General features: G+C 50.0%; 1 protein-coding gene across 1 annotated transcript in view; it reads left to right on the forward strand.

Annotated features, from left to right (window-relative positions):
- Positions 1–358: 358 nt before the first annotated feature.
- The window catches only part of PITX1 (paired like homeodomain 1), a 33,212-nt gene continuing 14,050 nt past the window's right edge, over positions 359–19,520 (forward strand). The window contains exon 1 of the mRNA XM_060240440.1: positions 359–457. Coding sequence (XP_060096423.1) covers positions 412–457 — 46 coding nt within the window. The 5' untranslated portion in view covers positions 359–411. The remainder of the gene's footprint in view (positions 458–19,520) is intronic.

Raw genomic sequence — 19,520 nt, forward strand, 5'->3', positions numbered from 1 at the left:
TAGAATCGACTCCCTTTACTCAGGTATCGCTGAACTGGGGTGACTTTCCAGTTGTCTTTGGAAAGCAGCGTTCATATCCCCAGTCACTTGGTAGTCTCCACCACAGCGGGGGGACTTTCTTCCAAGCAAATTTTGGCCATGATCCAAGGAAGAGGTGGGAAATCTCCCCTTTAATTGTAATGAGACAGAATTATCCTTTATTGAAAACGAGCGGGGGTGTCTGGGGTAAGGCGTGGGTATTTAGGATGGGGACGCAGATCCCTGGTGGAGGTTCTTCCACCGAAGCATTGGGTGCCGTCGTTTTTGTGCCTAGGTTTTCCTCTGTCGACTCCAAATGGGCACGCATTATTCCTCGGCGGAATCCGCGAATACGGCTTTACGGTTTGTTTTATTGTTCACACAGATTGTACTATGGAACTGAGTCTGCCCAAGAGTATCCCTCCCTATGTGGATCTGGGTAAGTTCATTGGGTTTTGCTAGAGACATTCGGGAAGAGAGGGAAAGGTTCGGGGTGGGGGAGGACTCCTGAGTATTAGATGCGCAACGCTTTTGATTTTCTAGTAAAGTCTGCGGGGGCTTGGAGGGGGGGGGCGGGGTGGGTTCCCGAAGGAACTGAGGGAAATGCGTCCCTTTTATTTGCTCTCAACTTCCCTGTCTGTGACCCTGTGTGTGCTGCTGATTAACTCCCCCTCTCCAGAAGGGAATATTTCACTCCCTTTGACCCAGCCGCTACTGGCCTTTGGGGAGACTCCTTCTTTACAGTAATGCTGCGAAGACATCAGGTTCTTATCTCGGCTCTTTCTGAGCTCTCCCGACCACTCATTGCAGAAGGGAGATAATGACTGGAGGGAACTCCCTAGTACTGACACGCTTCGACTTGGGAGTGAAATAGAGGAGGCGTCGGGGGAGGTGGGGGGTTGTCCTCCTTTCTGCTTAAGGACTGGGCTGTCACTTGAAAGGTGTTTCGGAATCCCGGGTGCGACGTCGCCTCTAGTTTCAGTCGGGCAGTGAGCAGTATGATGGGCAAAATCGCAGAGCCTTCCATCTACAAGTCTGTCCAAAGCAAAAGCCCCCAAGGGATCCAGAGCTGAAGGCAAAAGCCTCGCTTTCAGACTAGTTTCCTTGCTAGACATGCTGACATACAAACACTTCGCTGCAGTTGACTTGGGGATCCAGCTGTCTGGCTTTTGCTTTTATTTATTCGAGGGACGGTTTATGAAATGCAGCTGAAAGTCTTGTAATGTTTAGGAAAATCGTTATGAATATTGGTCGTCGCTGTTCTCATCAGCTTGGGGTTTTTTTTAAAAGAAAGAAAGAAAACATGCGGTTTGGGGAGAGAGGGAGAGAGAGTTGATCTTCCACAAAGGTTAATTACTGGTCTGATTTTGTAGTTCGAAACAGGAAATATCCTGGCTTTAGCAAGCTTCAGAGTTGGTCTGAGCACATTAAAAGCACTGTGCATTATTAGAATACTTCAGCCTTTCAGGAAATGTCCTGTTTAGGGGAAATGTGTTCTCCCCCCTCCCCATCGAAATACTGCCAGCAATTAAGAGGCTGCTCCAATGAACCAAGGCCGGGGGCGGGGGGGGAGAGAGAGAGAGAAAGACATGGAGGGGGGGCCGCCGAGTTAAAAACCCAAATGGAAACATAATCTCCAATGGCTCCGATTGCAGCTTCTTCTCGGCTTTGGAAAGTTTCTAGCGCATGGGAGACGCTGGGGCTTGGACCTTTGATTGCCTTGGATCAGAGGCATCTTTTTAATTCCGCAAACGAGGGCACCCTGTTCAGATGAAGAGATGCCCTGAGTAACATGAGGAGACCGGTTAACGAACTGCTCTGCCCCCTTCTCCCTCAATTAGTCTGACAAGCAGGTTCCCAGGAGGGGCAGAGGAAGGGACGCTCCTGCGGGCGCTTCTTCCCGGCCGGGCTAGGGCCCCCACCTCCCCAGAAGGCTCTGCGCAGAAACAGGAGTGCAACCCGTGGCTCATTATCCTTGAGTATCCCCATTAAAATCTGTGACTACCTCCAAGTAAGTGGCCTGGCCTACCTAGCCGGACATCGTCAGTCAATAGGAATCCACTAAATCCGGTGGGTTTTACTTGGGAGTAAACATTCCTACCGTCTGAGCCCTTCAAGTCAGAATGCTAAGCGTTTTAATTCGATGTCCAGCAGTGTTCCCTCCAAGCTGAGTTAGTGTGAGCTAGCTCAGGTTTTTTCTAGCCTCCGGCTCACGCATTTTTGTCTTAGCTCAGGAAAAATGTCTCCAGAGCAAGTTAATGTATGCAGTAGTTCACAGCTTTAATGGCAGTAGCTCTCGAAGCAGAAGCTTTGCACACAAGACTCCACAGCCTAGAGGGAGTATTGATGTCCAGTCACTAAAAGAAAACTTGCAGCAGTCAAGCGTTATCTGGCTATAGCGCAGTAGAGTCCCAAACATCCCAAAGTTAGACAAAACATCCCAGACGGTTGCTTCCATACAGCTTATTCTCTAATAAGGGCTTAAGATCGCGGCCCTAGGGAAGTCCCAAGAATCTGGGGCGCCCCACTTTCGCAGATGGAGAAAGTGCTTCACTCTCCTTTTTATGGCTTAAAAGCGCCTGACTTTTCCTCCCAAGTCTTCATACCTCTGCACGTAAGTACCATAGACGTCAAGGGGGTCCCCTGTGTTTCCCATCGCCTTCAGCTCTTCAGCTCTTGATTTACAAGCACGTTCCATCCAACTGAATGGGACGCTAATTCTTGCTGCGGCATTCTCTTCTCGGGGGGCAATCTGCTTTGCAGTGATCTCATTTCTTTCCCTCCAGAAAGTGCTAGGAATCAAGATGGAAGAGAGTGCGCGTTAGATGGGAGGGTGTTGTGAAGGAGGCCTGCAAGTGTAGATCAGATCAGCCATTGTGCTTTGGCGGCCTTGAAGCCCTGCAGTTAAACAGGCACTCCTGGAACAGACTGTTGTCCTGATGCCAAGCGGAAAACTCCAGATACTTTCTGGAAGAGGAGCAGGGGAGGCGTCTTTCTTTCCACTTTTAAAATTGGGGGGAGAGAGACAAATAATCACCGTTCCGGCAGCCAGTTGCTACTCTTCGAAAAAAGCCTTTGGGGTGTCATTTGTATCTGTCAGAAAAAATTAAGCTCTCCGTTTTTTAGCTCAAGTTTTTGTCAACTTTCCCAACATTAGTTCAGGGCCGCTGCTTTATTATTAAAGTCCCATCATCTGTTTGGACAGTAATATATTAAGGACTTTGCATCCACCGGGAGCTCTTCGTGCCTCATCCCATTACAGTCAAACTCGCCGGGTTTTTAAAATATATTTTCCTCCAGTCCCTGCACATGGAGAAATGGAATGGAGCTGTAGTTTTTATGTGTGCTTGTTCCTAGATTTGCCATGTCTGAACGAGCCCCGGCCTGGCTTTGATAGATAGAGATGTTGGATGGGATTGTTTAGCATAGTTCTTTCGGGGGAGACAGAAAGAGAAGGTAGGTGGTCTTTACCCATTTACTTAGCTAATCTACATTTTCTAGGCTGAATTTATCCACTTCTGGGGCTTAGAGCTGGAATGTGGCTTGAAAAACTAGATTGCCCAAAGGCAGTTTCGCAGACCAAACTCTCCCAAGCAAGTTCTTTTGTGTGCTTTTCCTTCCCTCCCTCTTATAAAAAAGGAGGAAGACGCCATGATGGTGATTTTGCCTGAAGACAGGGGGGGAGTGCCAGCCAGGCCAGCGCCTAGGCAAAGCCCCACTTTTATGGACTGTAATGACAGCTATGGGGGAGTTACTGAGCTCCATTTATCTGCGAGAAGGTCGATAATTCAGTTATAAACGTCGGGTTGGTTTGATGTAGGAGAAGATTAGTGTTTCTCGCATGCTTCGATCTGGTTGATGGCCTTGCGCACAATCCGGAGGGAAACTTTCCTTTATCTTAGTGAGGAAAGAGGAGGAGATGTGACGAGGAACCCTTGTAACTTTCCACCTTGGTCTGCTGAGCCTGACAGGATTCTCTGGCCGCTGCATTATTTCCCCCCCTCCCCAGTCGCCCTTTGTTCGCCCTTCACCTGGCAGCAGCAACGACTATCGAGCTCACCTGGGTGTGAAATTGACTAGGAGGCGTTGCGCGGCGCTAAAATCGGACTTGTCTGACCGAAACTCGCCGGTTGTAGGAAACTGACCAGTGATCTTTAAACTGTCACAAAACAAGGTCGGGAGTCGATTTCTTTCTCCTGGTGTGTATAAAACACTCAGACAGTTTACCTCAGGGTTAAATGGATTCACTAATAAAGTCGATATATGTAGTCCCATTGGAAGGGGCCTCTTCCTTTTTGCTAGACTTTTTCTCGCCCTTCGCTTTGCCTTGGCACCTCCATCGCCGGTCTCTTCTTTTTTTTTTTGCTGGGGGGGGGCGGTGTAACAAACGGCTCGGGGAGCTGTTTTATTGTCTCACGTAAAATAAAACGCTCTATAAAATCTGCCTGGCCCTGGATTGCTGCCATGGCGGCGGACGCTAGAGGCACCGCGAACGGAGCAGCCTCCGCCCCTTCCTCGCTAGCAGCATCCCTCCGAGGGAGAATCGCTCCGCAAGGACGAAAGGAATGAACTGCTCCCTCCAAGGACAGGCCAGAATCCATATGGGCCTTCCGCATCTCCACCCAGGCCGCGACAACCAGATTAGAAAGGCTGCTACAGTCGTAGAGAGTTTAGAGAGCCCAGGGGAAGGAGTCGACCTCAATTCGGAGTGAGCCCTGCTGGGAACTGGGGGAGGGAGGTCGAAGAAGGAGCCATCGGAACCGCCATTACAAGCTAGTGGCGCACAGACTAGGGACGCCTGCCTCTTCCCACGTCGCCCATCAATGACCCTCTTACCCCAACCAGACAGATTCCGCTTCAGCCGGAACTCCACTTCCCAGCTGAAGGCCTTTAGCAGTCTGGTGGTCGTTCCCTTGGCCCGAGAAGGAGTCGCACCGACCACCCCTCCTCACCACCACCAATTGTTTTAATTTAGCTTCGGTCATAGAAAGGAAGTTCAAATACCAGGAAGTACCTGGAATCGGCCGTTTCTGGGAGCAGTCCTATGCATACCTGGGAAGAAGCCCAACTGAACAGAGTGGAGATGACTTCGGTGTAGGCATGCCCAGGATCGCAGGGTTTTTCAATGTCATTGACATGTGTTTGTGTGGTAGCACACACACACACACACACACACCAGTGCATGCTTGCTTAAGCTCAGTGGACTTAAAAAGGTAAAGGTTAGTCCCCTGTGCAAGCACCAGTCGTTTTCGACTCTGGGGTGACGTTGCTTTACAACGTTTTCAAGGCAGACTTTTTTTACGGGGTGGTTTACCATTGCCTTCCCCAGTCATCTACACTTTCCCCTCAGCAAGCTGGGTCCTCATTTGACCGACCTCGGAAGGATGGAAGGCTGAGTCAACCTCGAGCCGGCTACCTGAACTTCAGCTTCCGCTGGGATCGAACTCAGGTCGTGAGCAGAGAGCTCCGACTGCAGTACTGCAGCTTTACCACTCTGCGCCACGGGGCTCTTAATCAGTGGACTTACTTACAAGTAAAAAAAGCACACGTTCAGCTGCACACGCGGCTTTATGTCCTAATAATATATGCTGCTGGGGGTCGAGATATATATGTTGCTTTGGGATGTAAATTTATATATTCCTTTGGGATGTAAATTCATTTTGCCCGTGGATTTGCGTAAATCTCTTTGGGCACAATGCTGTCAGTGCAATCCATGGAAGAACTGCCTTTCACTACAGTGGAATATGGTTGAGTGTTGCGCATTTGTGTGCATGCCCGACAGACAGAGGCATCCTAAACAAAGTCACACCCTTCGAAACCCTTGGAGGTCAATGGACTTAGAAGGGTGTAACTCTGTTTAGGGTGAGAATAGTAGGATCGTTGTGTGTGCGTCCTTTGTACCTACTATGTGCATAGCTACTAGCTAGCAGGCATAGCTACAACCCGGGGTTTTTTAAAATTCGATTTTAAGGACTTCAACAGTTTTCGATCTTGTGCGAAACTATTACATACTAACTAATCTGGAATTTTGAACTCGATGTGATTTGAACTGAATTGGTTGCAGTCCAGATTTTGGTGGCCCTTGAGAGGACAGAAAGGCGGGATATATACATGTTGTAAAATAAATACTGCCATTTCACCGGAGGAGTACTTCTATGCCGTTTGCGAAAAAGGCAGATCAGAGAGTGACTCAGGGAGCCAAGAGAAAAATACGCAGAAACCGAAACAATTCAAAACAGCAACATATACCAAATCTGTCTGGACAGTAATATACACAGTATTTTTTCAGAGGCACAGCTTATTGAACCATCGTAGGTACACGTGTGGAGAAACCAAAAAATAGTAGGTTGAATTCATGAAAAAATGGGGGGGAGGGGGGTAGATGAAAGAACACCACTAGGCTAGAGCATCGTTTGCATCTTAAACCCTTTGGTCATTAGAGATTTAGGCAGGTGCCTAATTCTCCCATTAAAAATCAATGGAGTTTAAAAGCCGATCCTGCCCCCAGACTTCAGGCTTGCGTGCCATCGGCATTCAGCGCATCCCGACGCAGGTTATTCTGGGCTCAGTGAACGATGGACAACAAGAAAAGTGGGCCTCTAAAATAAAGCCTGCTCTCCTAAACTAGCGAGAAACCGCAGCCGGATGTAAATCCCCGCTCTTTTAGCCGAGCTGGCTCCCCAGGTAGACGCAAACCGCCGTAGCCCACGGTAGGAAAACAAAACAAAGTTCCAGGGGCACCATAAATAAAGACTAAGATTGATTTCAGTATTAGCTTTGCTGAGCTTGTGCACCTCTTCAGAGTGATAGGTGAAGGGCCTTCGAAGACCTGCCCTCCCTGAACTTTCCCCTGTTAATATTTAGATTGCAGGCTTCTCGGGGCAGGGCTTGTAGGTTTGCTTGCACCGGGTCACGCTCATAAATGGCGCTGGATAGAAGAGTGGTAGGGGACCGTGTACAAATCACGCGCGCTTTCTCAAAGCAAACAAAGCCGTCGTCAAGTGGCCGCCTTGTTCTGGAGGATTTTACAACGTTAAGGGTGGAGGATTTTTCCTAGGCTGCTGCACCCGCGAGACGGAAGCCTCTTTTGCCCTCATGGAAACCGATGGTGCCTTGCTTCCCTGTGCGTGTGCAAATTCAGAGGGGATTTATCTTCCTCCCCCCCCCACCACCACACACAAACACGAGATAGAAAAGACAATTGCTCCTCTTTGTTGCCTGGCCGAGGAGAAAGGGGGCCTCGTTCCTGCCTCGCGACATGTCATTGTCTTCTGATAAAACAGTTACCCATTTCTCGGGGGACTCGGAGGGCGGTTTTGCTTAGGGCGGCCGCACACAATGAGCTGGGTCGGGAAGGTGGGGGCTGGACGCGGACGCGCCGCGGGTCGGGCCTTTATGGCTTGATAAGGGATCAGGAGCGTTTCTTCCAGACTCTGCTTTTTATGGCCCGGGTCCTGCGCCCTTTACTCGGGCCTGGTCTCCAGTGGAAGCAATGGAAAGGTCGGTCTTCAGTTCCGCCAAGTTCCTCCCCGGACATTAGTAACGATCGCTTTCGGCGGATGGGGGCCGATGCGATTTTCAGGATTGGGTTGTTTTGGTTTGTTTTAGTGCATTGCTTTATGTACCGTTATACTAGGCGCGTTTGGAGACCTGTGCAAGCAGACTCTATGCAAGGTTCCTCGGGTTTAAATGTCGCTGCATTCGTTTTATTGTGTGTTCCCGAATAGACTGCAGATTAAGGGACAGAAAAGATGAGGGTGTTCGCCATGTGCTGCCCCCAGAAACAAGTCCCTCTGAGTTGAATGAGATGGAGTCGCTTGTGAATGCGCATGTGCATGCACACCAGCGCTTATACCCAGCCAGAACCTTACGCTTATACCCAGGTGCCACCGGGCTCCGACTTTGCTTACTGTTTTCAGTAGGGACATTTCTCAGGGCAAACCAACGGGACTTCGGAAGTTTAACTGGCTAAACTTGTAGTCCTTTTCTCTGCCTCTAAAAGCACAGCAGGCATAGCTGGGAACAAAACGCCCTGGCCTCGATCAAGAGACAAGGAGCACAGGGTTGCTTGCAGAGGTGAACCGACGCCCGGCCTTTCACGCCCTCGGGTCAAAAGCTGGTTCAAATCCGCCTCGTTCACTTCACGTCCCGGTGTGAAGCCATCGATCGATTGCATCGGCCATTGATTGCTCTCTTGGGCACCTGGGCTCAGCTGCCCGCAGGAGTTCCCCTCTGCCCTGCTCTCCTCTCCTCCCGAGGGCCGCCCATCTAGCCGCGATCGGGAACCGCCAGTTAAAAGACATCAGATTGATTGAACATCAAAGCAAACATTTCTTTTTAAGCAACAACAAAGACTGCTGCTGCAGGTTAGCGTCGGAGACGCCTCGGAGCCCTGCCTGGTGTATGTGCAGTGCCTGCTTTTTAATTACTACTTCATTATAACGAGCTTCTCCTCGGAATCCGAGAGGAAATGGTGTCACTTACTGCTTAACGATTTTCAATAATTTATCGGCCAAACGTGAGTCTGGTTAGTGCTAATAAAGCCGCACAAAATCCGGCGAGAACAGGGGAAAAAATGTTTAAAAGATCCAACATGGTGCCGTCTGATGTGCAGCCCAGGTGGCTTCTCAATGAGATTTCAAGTTACGATCCGGCTCCGGTAGAACAAAGACGACGGCCTCCAAAGAAGTGTCAGGGTGACGAATAAATTCCCGTTCGGAATTGAAGCCCCTGGAAGGCCTTGGGAAATTCTTCGGGGGGGGGGGGGGGGCTGTTGGGATGTAGTTGTGGTTGCAGCTTCCTCTCACCAGAGAGAATGAAGTCCCCGGGAACTCAGTGGGGCTGACCTTTGAATCAACCTGGGTAAAATGGGGTGTGTGGGTCCTTGCAAAGGGAAGGGCGGAAAGGCGTCGTTTTCGTTGCCTAGTCAGGAAGGGGGACACTGCCGGGTTCCATTTGCCCCATTCTCCAGTTTTGGGCCCTGCTATGATTCTTGAGCTCCCTCCTAGGTTTGTATACATTTGGAAGCCGCCTTGAGTTTCAGAGAGAAAGGCGGATGATAAATGAGACGAAATAATAAATATCTTTTTTTCACATCTCGGCACGGAAACCTTTCAGTCAGGGCCGCTTCTCTTCTCTCGCTGCCCTGAAACTACGAACATCTGACCGATCTGGCTTTGGCAGGGTGTAATCCCACTGGCACGGGGTTAAAATATTCCGCCCCCAAGACCCGGAGGTGGACTTTCAATTCAGAAAATCCCGAAAGGTCGCTGCATCCAAAGCCGAAGAGATCGGGGTGGCACCTTAAGGAAAGATGGATCGGGGCTTCCTCTTCCCGGTGAACGTTTGTTTGTTAGTTTTCCCGAGTCCCGCTTTGTTTTTGTGTTGGAGAAGAGACGCGTCACTCTCCTGATGCTGTAACACTTGTGGGGAGGGAACGCAACGGCTAATTGGTTCAGGGTAATGGAGGGCCTAGCTGGAATTCCTGCACTCGAACAAAGGCCAGCTTTTAAGGGAACGGGAACTAGTTGCCTTTGCCCTCTCAATGGCTGTGCCCCGCGATCCGGTTGAAACGCTATGTTCACTCCGTTTCACTGGAACGACCTCGGCTGTGCAACCCCAAAGGCTGTGGCTTAATTGTTTTGCGAATCCGCTCAGACGTCTGTGTTGGCCGTGTGGATATTGTACCTCTGTCCTGGATATCGGTCTAATCCTGCACCTCAGTCCCCGGATTATTAATGGAAGGAAGGGGCGAAAAGAGTGGTTTAAATCTGCTTTCAAATGAAGGTCTCCCGGGAGGAATGCTAGCCTAATCGAGATCCGATCTCATCTACGATGAATCATAGAACAGAAGGGGATCTCCATGGTCATCTAGTCCAACCCCCTGCACAATGCAGGAAATCCATAAATATCACACACACACACACACACACACGTCCCCAGTGACCCCCAGCTCCACGCCCAGAAGATGGCAAAAACCTCCAGGATCCGTTGCCAAACAGGCTTGGGGGAATACTGCTGACTGACCCCAAAGAGGCAACCAGCATGTCCTTGGGCGCGTAAGAAAGGGCCCTGAGAACTGACGCAACCCAGCCTGCCCTCCTTCTCATGAATGACTCATGAGGGCTCCAAATAAGTCCCAGTGGCTAAGGGTGCAACAGTATGGCAGCCCAAACATTTCGTGGTGTTGTTGTTCGTTACCTGGAGCACCATTTTAAGCATGCGTGGAAGTCAGGAGGGCCTGGCGTGACTTTGCCCATGGAGTCGCAAAGAGTCGGACTCGACTGTGCGACTGAACAACAACAACAACAAACTCAGAGGGAAATGCCACCCGTGTGCACAGGCTTGCAGGGAGTAAACGACTCCTTCGCGGAAGCATCTTCTCCCTCCCCGCAATCCTCAACGTCGTTTTCGCCAAGGCTCGGTTTCTGGCCCTACTTCCGGAGCAAAGAGCCAGCGTCCAGGAGCGTCTGAAAGACTAACCCCATTTGTGGCAGGGGAGGAGCTTTCCTGAGTCGCTGCTCGCTTCTTCAGGTATCTCCTGAAAGCTCGTGCCCTGCCCCACATCGGGTTAGTCTGTAAGGTGCTCCCTGCCCAGCCCTCTTGTTCTTTTCTCCTGCTAAGACAGACATGGGCTGCGCTCACACGCGCGAAAGAATGCCCCTTCCATTCACTTGCGGTGCACTTCCCAGCTGATCTTTACTGTGTGCATGGAAGGGGCATTCTGTCGTGCGGGATCGCAGCCTCACCGGGCTACCCAGCTTGATCTATGACCCTGCCTCAGGAACTTAAAATCAGGCAAAGGCCCTGGCCCGACCCTCCTTCCAGATCAGGGGGCGGAGTTCCCCCCTTAGAGCCTTGCCAAGAGGTTCTCTCTTTCCTCCCAAGGTCTAACCTACCTACCCGCGTCGCTTGTCAGGGTTTCACTAGATCCGGGCCAGCCAGGCAGCCCCTTCCCCGAGCTCTGCGTATTAAAGCCACCCGCTGCCAACAGAGCATCCTCAACCCGCTGAAGGGCAGCCTGTCCGAGGCGGCCAACCCCGTTTCTTCCCGGGACACTCTAAAGAGAAAGTTAGCCCCGGCGGCTTCCTGCCCTTCGTGCGGGAGAAGAAGCCGATTCGGTGGGGCAGGGAGCAATGCCGGCCTGTGACTTCCGCGGCCTTTGTGGAAACTCCTCGGTGACATCATCAGCCTCCCCAAAGACACGCGCTGCTGCTCCATTGGGGGTGTGCGGGGGAGTGGGGCGCCGAGAGTCACTTCGGGGGTCATCCTGCCGTCGATTAGGGGCCCCACCCTTGACTGCAGCCCTCTCCATTCTGCGCGGGCAACCAACCTTGCCGCGAACCTTCGGGAAGGTGGATTAGACGCTTTTGATAGCTAAAAATGGGAATCCAATCGCCTCGGCAGGTCTGGAGAGCAAGAGTGAGAAGGAGAATAATCGGCGGCCCGTCTTTTGCTAAGAGCAGACGCGAACATGGCTAACATACCTAATGAAAACGTGAATCCTAAATGCTGGGGCTTAAATTTATGTTTATGCATCAGGTCTGGTCTGAAAGCCCCTATTATCCGAACTCACTGCAAATTGTCCGTGCAGCTCGTGAAATCCTGTTTATCCGCAATCCTAGTTATCCCTTTTTTTCCTCTCTAACGGTTGAGATATTCCCACTAGTACGTGAAATATGCTGTACAACGTTACAAAATCTACATCCACGCTCACTTCCATTTATACGCATGGGATCTGTGAGAGGGAGAAGATGCACTTTATTAAATGAGCGCTATAATCCTCCACAAACTGATCTGAAAGCAACTCCCATTGAAATCGATGGGCTTTTACTCCCTCTTAAATGTTTAAGACTGTAAAAGACGCGTGGTTACCTGGGATTAAAGCCCAATCAATACAGTGGGGCTTACTTCTGAGTAGAGGTGCCTCCAATCGGAAAGCAGGTGAAATAAAAGCAGCAACGTCACCGTGCTTACCTGGAAGCGAATTCCATTAGTGGATTTACTTCCCAGTATGCACATTTTTAATGATATAAATCCAGCTGATGGGCGGGGGGTGTTTTACAGGATTGTTTTGGGTTATTATCTCCATGTGACAGATGCGGGGGTGCTGGACTAAAATAAAGCAATGGATTTAATGACCTCGCCCCCCCTCTCCCAGCGGTGAGGTTGGAACCAGCGATTCTCTACCCAGTCCTTTGCTCTCCACCTACTGGGCTACGCAAGCTGTTCTCTGGCTGGCGTAGAAATTGGTCATGGTGACAATTGCAGGCTCCCTTTGTAGTGTGCATTCGGCAAAAGCTGCTAACCAAGTGACGGCGGTTCATTTGCTGTTTGGCTTGGAAAATGTCTCCAAGCCACAAACCCGTCGCCTCAGCTGGGAGATTTCACTGAAGAGCCACTGCGCGCTGCGCTCCTTCCCTCTTCCCCTGCGATGAAGTGGGCTGGGCCGCTTCTGACAGCAGCAGCTCCAAGAGGGGGTAGAGCGAGCCCCGCTGGCACCAGGCTGCTGTCTCCGGATGCCCCCCGCATTTGGAAAAGATGACATGCTGCTGACACTGATCGTTTTAATCGGCGGCGCCAGGAGGGAGAACGAGAGCCAGGCGGCAGAGTTTGGGACCCTCCGAGACGAGTGTGGTGTCACAAGCTACTGGGCAGAGCTCTCTTTCCAAGTCTAGGGTTTCCTTCGCTTGTTCCCTAGATCCTCCTTCTCCCACCCAGCCCATCGCGGGAGGGGGGGGGGGGCGACCTTTCACTGGGGAATCCACTGCCCTCTTTCCAATGGCTAAAGCCTGCTGAAATCAATCGGAGGCATTAATAGGCCACTTTTTATCTTTTGCTTGAGGTTTGGGAATGTATGGAGGACTGAATTTTCAGAGACTCCTTTAGCGTTACAGACCGGGACTTGTTTCTCACAGGCACTTTGAGCATCAAATTATTGGCAGTGGAGAAGAAATGAGAGAGACTTCCAGATGTGGATACCTGGAGAATTCCTTAATGCCCTCGCCCCCCCCCCCTCTCCCAGCGGTAAGAAAGGTCTCCCAGAGCAAACCCGAGTGGATCTGGTTTAGTCCCTCTTCTTTGTTAATAAATTGCATAAACTGACATGCATGGAATTCCAGATGGAAGTCTTTGAGCACATGAAAGCTGCTTTACACCAAATCAGACCAGTCGGCTATCTAGAAGGTCTTTCCCATCAAGCGGTACCTGATCCTTTGCGCTGGGGATGCCAGAGGCTGAAGCTGGGACTTCGGCAGATGGTCTCCCACTGAGCTATGGCCTATTCAGTTGTCTTCGTGATGACTGAGACCAGCAAGTATTTTATCATAATATAAGCTATAGGAGTGCCAAACAAGTGAAGCATAAGGTATCAAGAAACAGAGCAGGAGTAAACGCACTTAGAATTGCTCTTTTAATTACATATTAAAGCTGTTTTAAAATGCATGGTTTATTGCAATAAACAGGCTGTAACAGAAGAGATGCCCAGGCACTTTGCAAAACTACACTTCCCAAGGTACCTCGGGGGACGTTTAAAACGGGTGAAATTGATTATACTGTGCAACAGAGGACTCAGGTGCTGTAATTTGGCTTCACTGACAGTTTTAAACAACCCTTTTACCTCTGGGAAGTCTAAGTAGAGTTTTCACATTTTTTTAAAGGCCAGATTCCACAAGAAAGCGTTACTTTTTGTAGTGGTCCTGAAGAACAATTCAGCAGGCCTCTCGGAAAGAACTCTGCTACATTGTGCTACACAGTATTCAAACATTCTCTTATCGTGGGGCTGGACTAGAGCATCGAGCAAGAATTTGAAGAATTCTTTGAGATACTGGCAAGGAAGAGGGGCAATGTCTTCCCTAAATTCCTGGATTCTTCTTTCTGTAAAGTCTATAATTCCGAACCTATGCCAATGTCAATTAATTCTCGGAATTGTAATTAATGCTAGGAATCTCCAAAAAAAAACTGCAGTGGTCTGTTCTCCGGAGACCCATATCTCATCATACAATGAGAGCCAGTTTGCTGTAGTGGTTAAGTGAGTCAGCTTCTATCTTCTGCAACTGAAGTCCCCAGCATTCTTCGGGGGCCAGCCGTCAAAGTTAAAAACGGACTCGAGAACACAGGAGCTGTGTTGGTTTAGCCTGCGGGACAAGAGCGCTCAGCCAAGAACCCTAAAGGGATGACCGTGAGCCACAACAGGGGTGTTGTGAAGCGACAGTGCGGGAGGGAAGAATGAAGCCACTACATAAACAGCCAGGTACGCCATCTTGTGATCCTTGGTGAGAAAAGGCCAATTGAAATGTGGCAGATTGAAAGGCGCGCTGCGTTTGTATTGTAATGCTGGCTGACCAAAGGCTGTCTCGTTTGAACCGACACCTTCTTCTCAACGGAATCCAGAACCTTTGAGAACGACTGATGTGAAAGCAGAAAAGACCAAGAGAAACTCGTCTCACAAGGCAGAAACCGAGACGCGGGGGAGGGGTATACCAAAGGTGACCAGATGGGAAGACAAGGCTCTTGTGTTTTTTAATAATTGTGTTGAATTGTTTATTTGTGACGCTAGGAATTTGTATAAAGTGAATGTGTGGTGAATACCATTGATACAGGCATGAGTGTCAGATGATTATTTGTGTAGAAGAGGGGCTGAGGGCAAGGATAGCCTTTCTCACGTCTGCTGACACGACGGACCCACCCAAACCCAACTGTTGTGTTCACCCTCTGCCAGGGCACTGTTGAAGGCACAAATTCCCGCCCACCCCATCCACAGCGACAGGGGGCGCCGAAGAGTAAGCACTTGGCCAATCGGCTCCTTTTTAAAAGGCCTTCAAGAGACCGGGGGTGGGAGGCTTTTAAAAATAGTGCCTTGTACAATCACACACAACCTAATTTACAACCCAATAAATCGACAATATCTGGATTGAAATCAATTGGCATCTTGTGATGGTCCGGAAAAGTGGCACGGGTTTCGGTTCAGTGGAGCTTGCTGGTGAACTTTTCAGTTGAAGAGTGAAGGAGAAGAATGAGAGCACAGGAGCTGCAGAAGACCTCTGATTCTTGGCATGCGACGATCAAATTCTAGACCTGGAAATCCAAATGCAGTAAGAATACTGCCTTTGATGATAGTGAGATCGAGTTCCTCCCTCCCTCATCGTTCAGGACTTTCGCCAAGGGCAGCAGAGGACCTCCTACATTCCAATAATGGAAGGAGAGACAAAACCTTTCGCAGGGCAACTATAAGACCAACAAAATTTTATTATAGGTATAATTTTTTCTGTGCAAACACACTTCTTCAGATACAGTCTCATCTCTTACAGCTCGTCTAAAACATGCCAAAGGCTGTGGCTCAAGCAAAGGCTGAGCATCTGCTTGGCATGCAGAAGATCCCAGGTGTTCAATCCTTGGTATCTCCAGTTAAAAGACCAGGCAGTACAACAAAGTAGGAGTCACGTGGCACCTTTAAGACCAACAAAGTTTTATTCAGAATGTAAGCTTTTGTGTGTGCATGCACACTTCTTCAGGCGAGGAATCAGATACAGTGAGCAGAGCTACATATAGCTGGTAAGGAGTGGTTTATAATGCAAAATTGTACAAATTTAAAATCCAATGACAGAATAGTAAAATTAACAAATTGAGCAAACCTTTGATCTGGCTAGCATGACCAGGCAGTGTAGGTGATGTGCGATGTTCCCTCTAAGCTTCAGAGTCTTTTGAGCAAAAATCCTGCCTTATGAGCTACTGGCACTTAAAGTTGTGAGCTACTGCATAGCTTATTGTGCTCTGGGGTCATCCTTCCTGAGCTAAGACAAAAATCTGTGAGCTGGAAGCTAAAAATCTGTGAGCTAGCTCAGACTAACTCAGTTCAGAAGGAACACCGACGATGTGATGAAAGATCTCTGTCTGAGACGCTGGAGAACCGCTGCCAGTTTGAGAGACAATACTCACTTGGATGGACGGATCCAAGGATCTGATTCAGTATAAGGCAGTTTCAGTTGTTCAGCATCATGCGTTGAACTGGAGTTCGGCACACCTGTCTGAAAAATCTGAGGGAAGCCCCTGTACAAAAGTTACAATGAATGTCTGTGCAAGCATGCAAATGCTTTTTCTTTATATAGGCGTTGAGTTATTCTCTTCACCAGATTTAAACCCCAGGTTCGTCTACGTTCTGACACCTAATGTCATTTTTGAAAGAAAGGCGCTGTTGGCTCTTACAACTAGGTATATATCCCGTTCACTGTACAGGGACTTAGTTAATTGTGCTAATGATCTCTAGAGTCCAGGTGTTCGAATGGGAATATAGAAGGTGAGGTGGGGATGACTAAGAAGAGCTTTGCCCCATTGCATTTGCATTGTAAATGATTCCTAGTACTTGGCAGCTGGTGACAGAAATCGGGTCTGGAAATTGAACCTTGACCTGATCCAGGACAGGTAATTCCTCGTGTCTGCTCTAGCTTCCAGCCTGTCTCACCCCCCGAAAAATAGTGTCGTGTTCTGGACTTGGAAGGCCACATCTCTACTCTCTTCTGAAGAATGGACAACAGTGATCTGATTTGCTGGGCACTTAAAGACGGTTTCGTGCAAAAGGCAAGAAAAGCACCTCTTTGACATATAGGGAAACCCACGACCCCTGGGACTCTGGGCTTGACTTAGAGAAATGGCTCCTTCAACCCAAGCTGGTTGCTGCTTCGTATATAATGAACCGTAGAAACGGTCGCCTTTCCCTTCAGTCCTCGGAATCCCTCATGTGTTTGCAATCCTCACAACAGTCTTGTAGAGTCCAGCCAATTTTACACCCTCTCCGTGGTGGGCTGGGAAAAACCTGGCTGAAACTGGGTAGCCGTGTTGCCCTAAAGCAGCACAACAAAGTTTGAGTCTAGTGTGTTCCACCTCTTCGTGCGCCTGCCCAGGGAAGCTTATACCCAGCCAGAAGCAAACTTTGTTGGTCTGCAAGGTGCCACTGGACTCAAACTTGTCTGCTTAATGGAAGTCACTTGCCCATTCTTGGAAGTAAGTCCCATGAAGTCGGGTTCTGGGTAGAGCTGTTTAGCACTGCTCTTGTCGAGAAATCATCGCCACTGAAGCCTTCTGTTGAGACCCAGGCAACCGATACCCACATCTACTTTTAAATTCGCAACAGCCCTCTGGACCGAACCCGCATCAGTTTAGATCGCCCTGTTTGGTTGCTTTATTCATCCCCCCCCCCCCCCGAGCCCCAGCAAGGCAGTGTCGAGGCCGCTCACAAATGGAAGGAGTTCCTTGACTTGGCTTTTCCTACTGAGTTGGCGCTAGTGAAATCGACATGTTGCTTGTTTTGTTGCAAGTCGTTCTTTCTTAAAACCCAAAACAGGCATTTCGAGCCCAGTACCCATTCCATCCAAAACATAACGCCAAACGAAATCACCGACACTTTTTTAAAAGAAAGGAATTATCACTATTTAGTAGTCCTCAGTGTCCTGCGGATGGAAGGATGAGGATGAAAACTGCCAGCTCTCCTCCCGGACAGACTTTGGCGGGAACACACACTACCGCTTGCTTGCTCGAATGGCGGAGAGATCAAATTGTCTGAATAAGGTGAAGGTGCCCGTGCCAAACTCTTGGGGTTATTTATATAGTCACGTGAAGGGACTATAAATTCTAAATTCTATGAGAGTCACCCGCTGGTTTACTGCCAGCCGCTGAAACTCCCAGAAATGTTATATAGTACATTTATGATATTATAGTGAGATGGCGAGCAAACCACAGGGCATCGGCCAAACAGGCCCTGGGGAGAAACATTTCACCTGGAGAACTCTGGTTTGGAGTGGATCTGAAAGTGGCGGAATGACTTGAAGGAGTACCGGGGCGGGGGGCGGGGGGGGGCTGCCTCCTTCTCTCTCTGAGGCGGCTTGGAAAGGCCTGCCCGGCTGCAGGAGATGTCTGGAGGAATGGGGAGGAGGGGCCGGGTGAGCGGCAGATCTATAAACAAGCCTTAAGGAGTCGCCGGAATAGCCTCCGCCCCCACCCCTCCGCAGAGAGAAGCCAAACGGAGAGGGTTTGTCCAAAGGTGGCCGAGACCAGATTGGAGGAAACCCAGCGGGTGGCGAGGCTAGGGTCCTTCGGGAAGGCTGCTCCGGGATGAGCGCCTTACGGCGGTGTCCCTTCCGATGCGCCACCCAGTTGATCTGCAGAGCGAGACCCGGAGTCCCCAGGACGGGCTGCGGCGCAAAGGCCGCATCCATGCCGGTGTGGCTGCAAGGCGCCCCCGAGAGCGCCGGTCGCGGCGTGCCTCTAGAGGGCGTTTCCCGAAAGGGTCACGTGTGCACCGCAGACTCCCTGAGCCCGCAGGCTCCGGGACAGTCCTTCAAGGGAACCGGGGGTTACCTGCTGGGAGTGCAACGCGGAGGAGAGCCCAGGGAGGCTGCGGCCGCTGTTTGGCATCTGGGATTACACCAGCAAGAAATGCAAAGGTTCATGTGGGCCTCCCAAATACAGATTGGAGGTTTTTTAAAAACTGGATTCCAACTGGGCTTTCTCATCAGATTCAACAGCATTCACACGTAAATTCTTCACCCCTTTTGCACTAGACGCTCTGAAGAACTTGGGGCGGGGGAGGGGCAATGGGGAGGATGGTCCTCCAGACACCCGCCCGAAGGTTTCAGAAACAGCCAAGCCAAAGGGGTCTTTTCCAGTAAAAGCAAATCCCTACTCCCCTGATCTCTCTCTTTCTCCCCCCCACCCCACCCTTAAATTAAAGGCCGTGGAGCCACCGGTGCCTTCCCTGAGATATATATTACTAGAAAGTTCAACCAAGCGAAAACTTTCCGATACTCAGTGTTTCCACGCTGCCATAAAACCAGGGCAGGAGAGCGGATCTTGAGGGGAGTGTGTTTTGTTTAGTGCTGGACTTGGTTTCCCAGCTCCACAAAAGGAGAAAGGGGTGGGGGGGGGGAATCATAATTGCAAGAGTTAAGTTTAATTCATTGTTTCTTCCACTTCCCGTAAAGTCACTGTTGCTAGATTTCTGGATGGGCTTTTACACTTGATTTGAACTATACTTTATTTGTATAGAGAAAAAAAATAATGTAAGACATGAAAAAAGTTTATATATATATATATATATATCCCCGCGATATACTGCTTTCAGCACCCTTGATTTCTCCTGATCTGACCCCCCCACCCCATACGGGCTATTATCCCAAGCAGCGTAAATCAATTGGGCAAAACGACCCTCACCCTCCTTCCAGCCAGTCTAACTCGCTTCACCTGCCGTCCTTGCCATCTTTCATTGGGAGTCAATTTCATTGGACCAAATGGGGATTACTTCCGAGTAAGCATTCAGACCGGTCGGCTATTCAGACCAGGCCATTCAAACGCGCCTGTGAGACAAGTGGCGGAACCCGGTCGAAGTGCGAGGCGGTTATCCCGAGGTCTAGCAGGCCGCCCCTGTGCGCCTCAGACCCAAGTCCCCCCAGGCGCCAGGGGCCCATGTGCAGCCGTCAGGAGTCCACTCGAAGCAACTCCGAGCATGCGCT

This window comes from Heteronotia binoei, chromosome 5 (assembly GCF_032191835.1).
Source record: "Heteronotia binoei isolate CCM8104 ecotype False Entrance Well chromosome 5, APGP_CSIRO_Hbin_v1, whole genome shotgun sequence".
In the NCBI taxonomy this organism is placed as follows: Eukaryota; Metazoa; Chordata; class Lepidosauria; order Squamata; family Gekkonidae; genus Heteronotia; species Heteronotia binoei.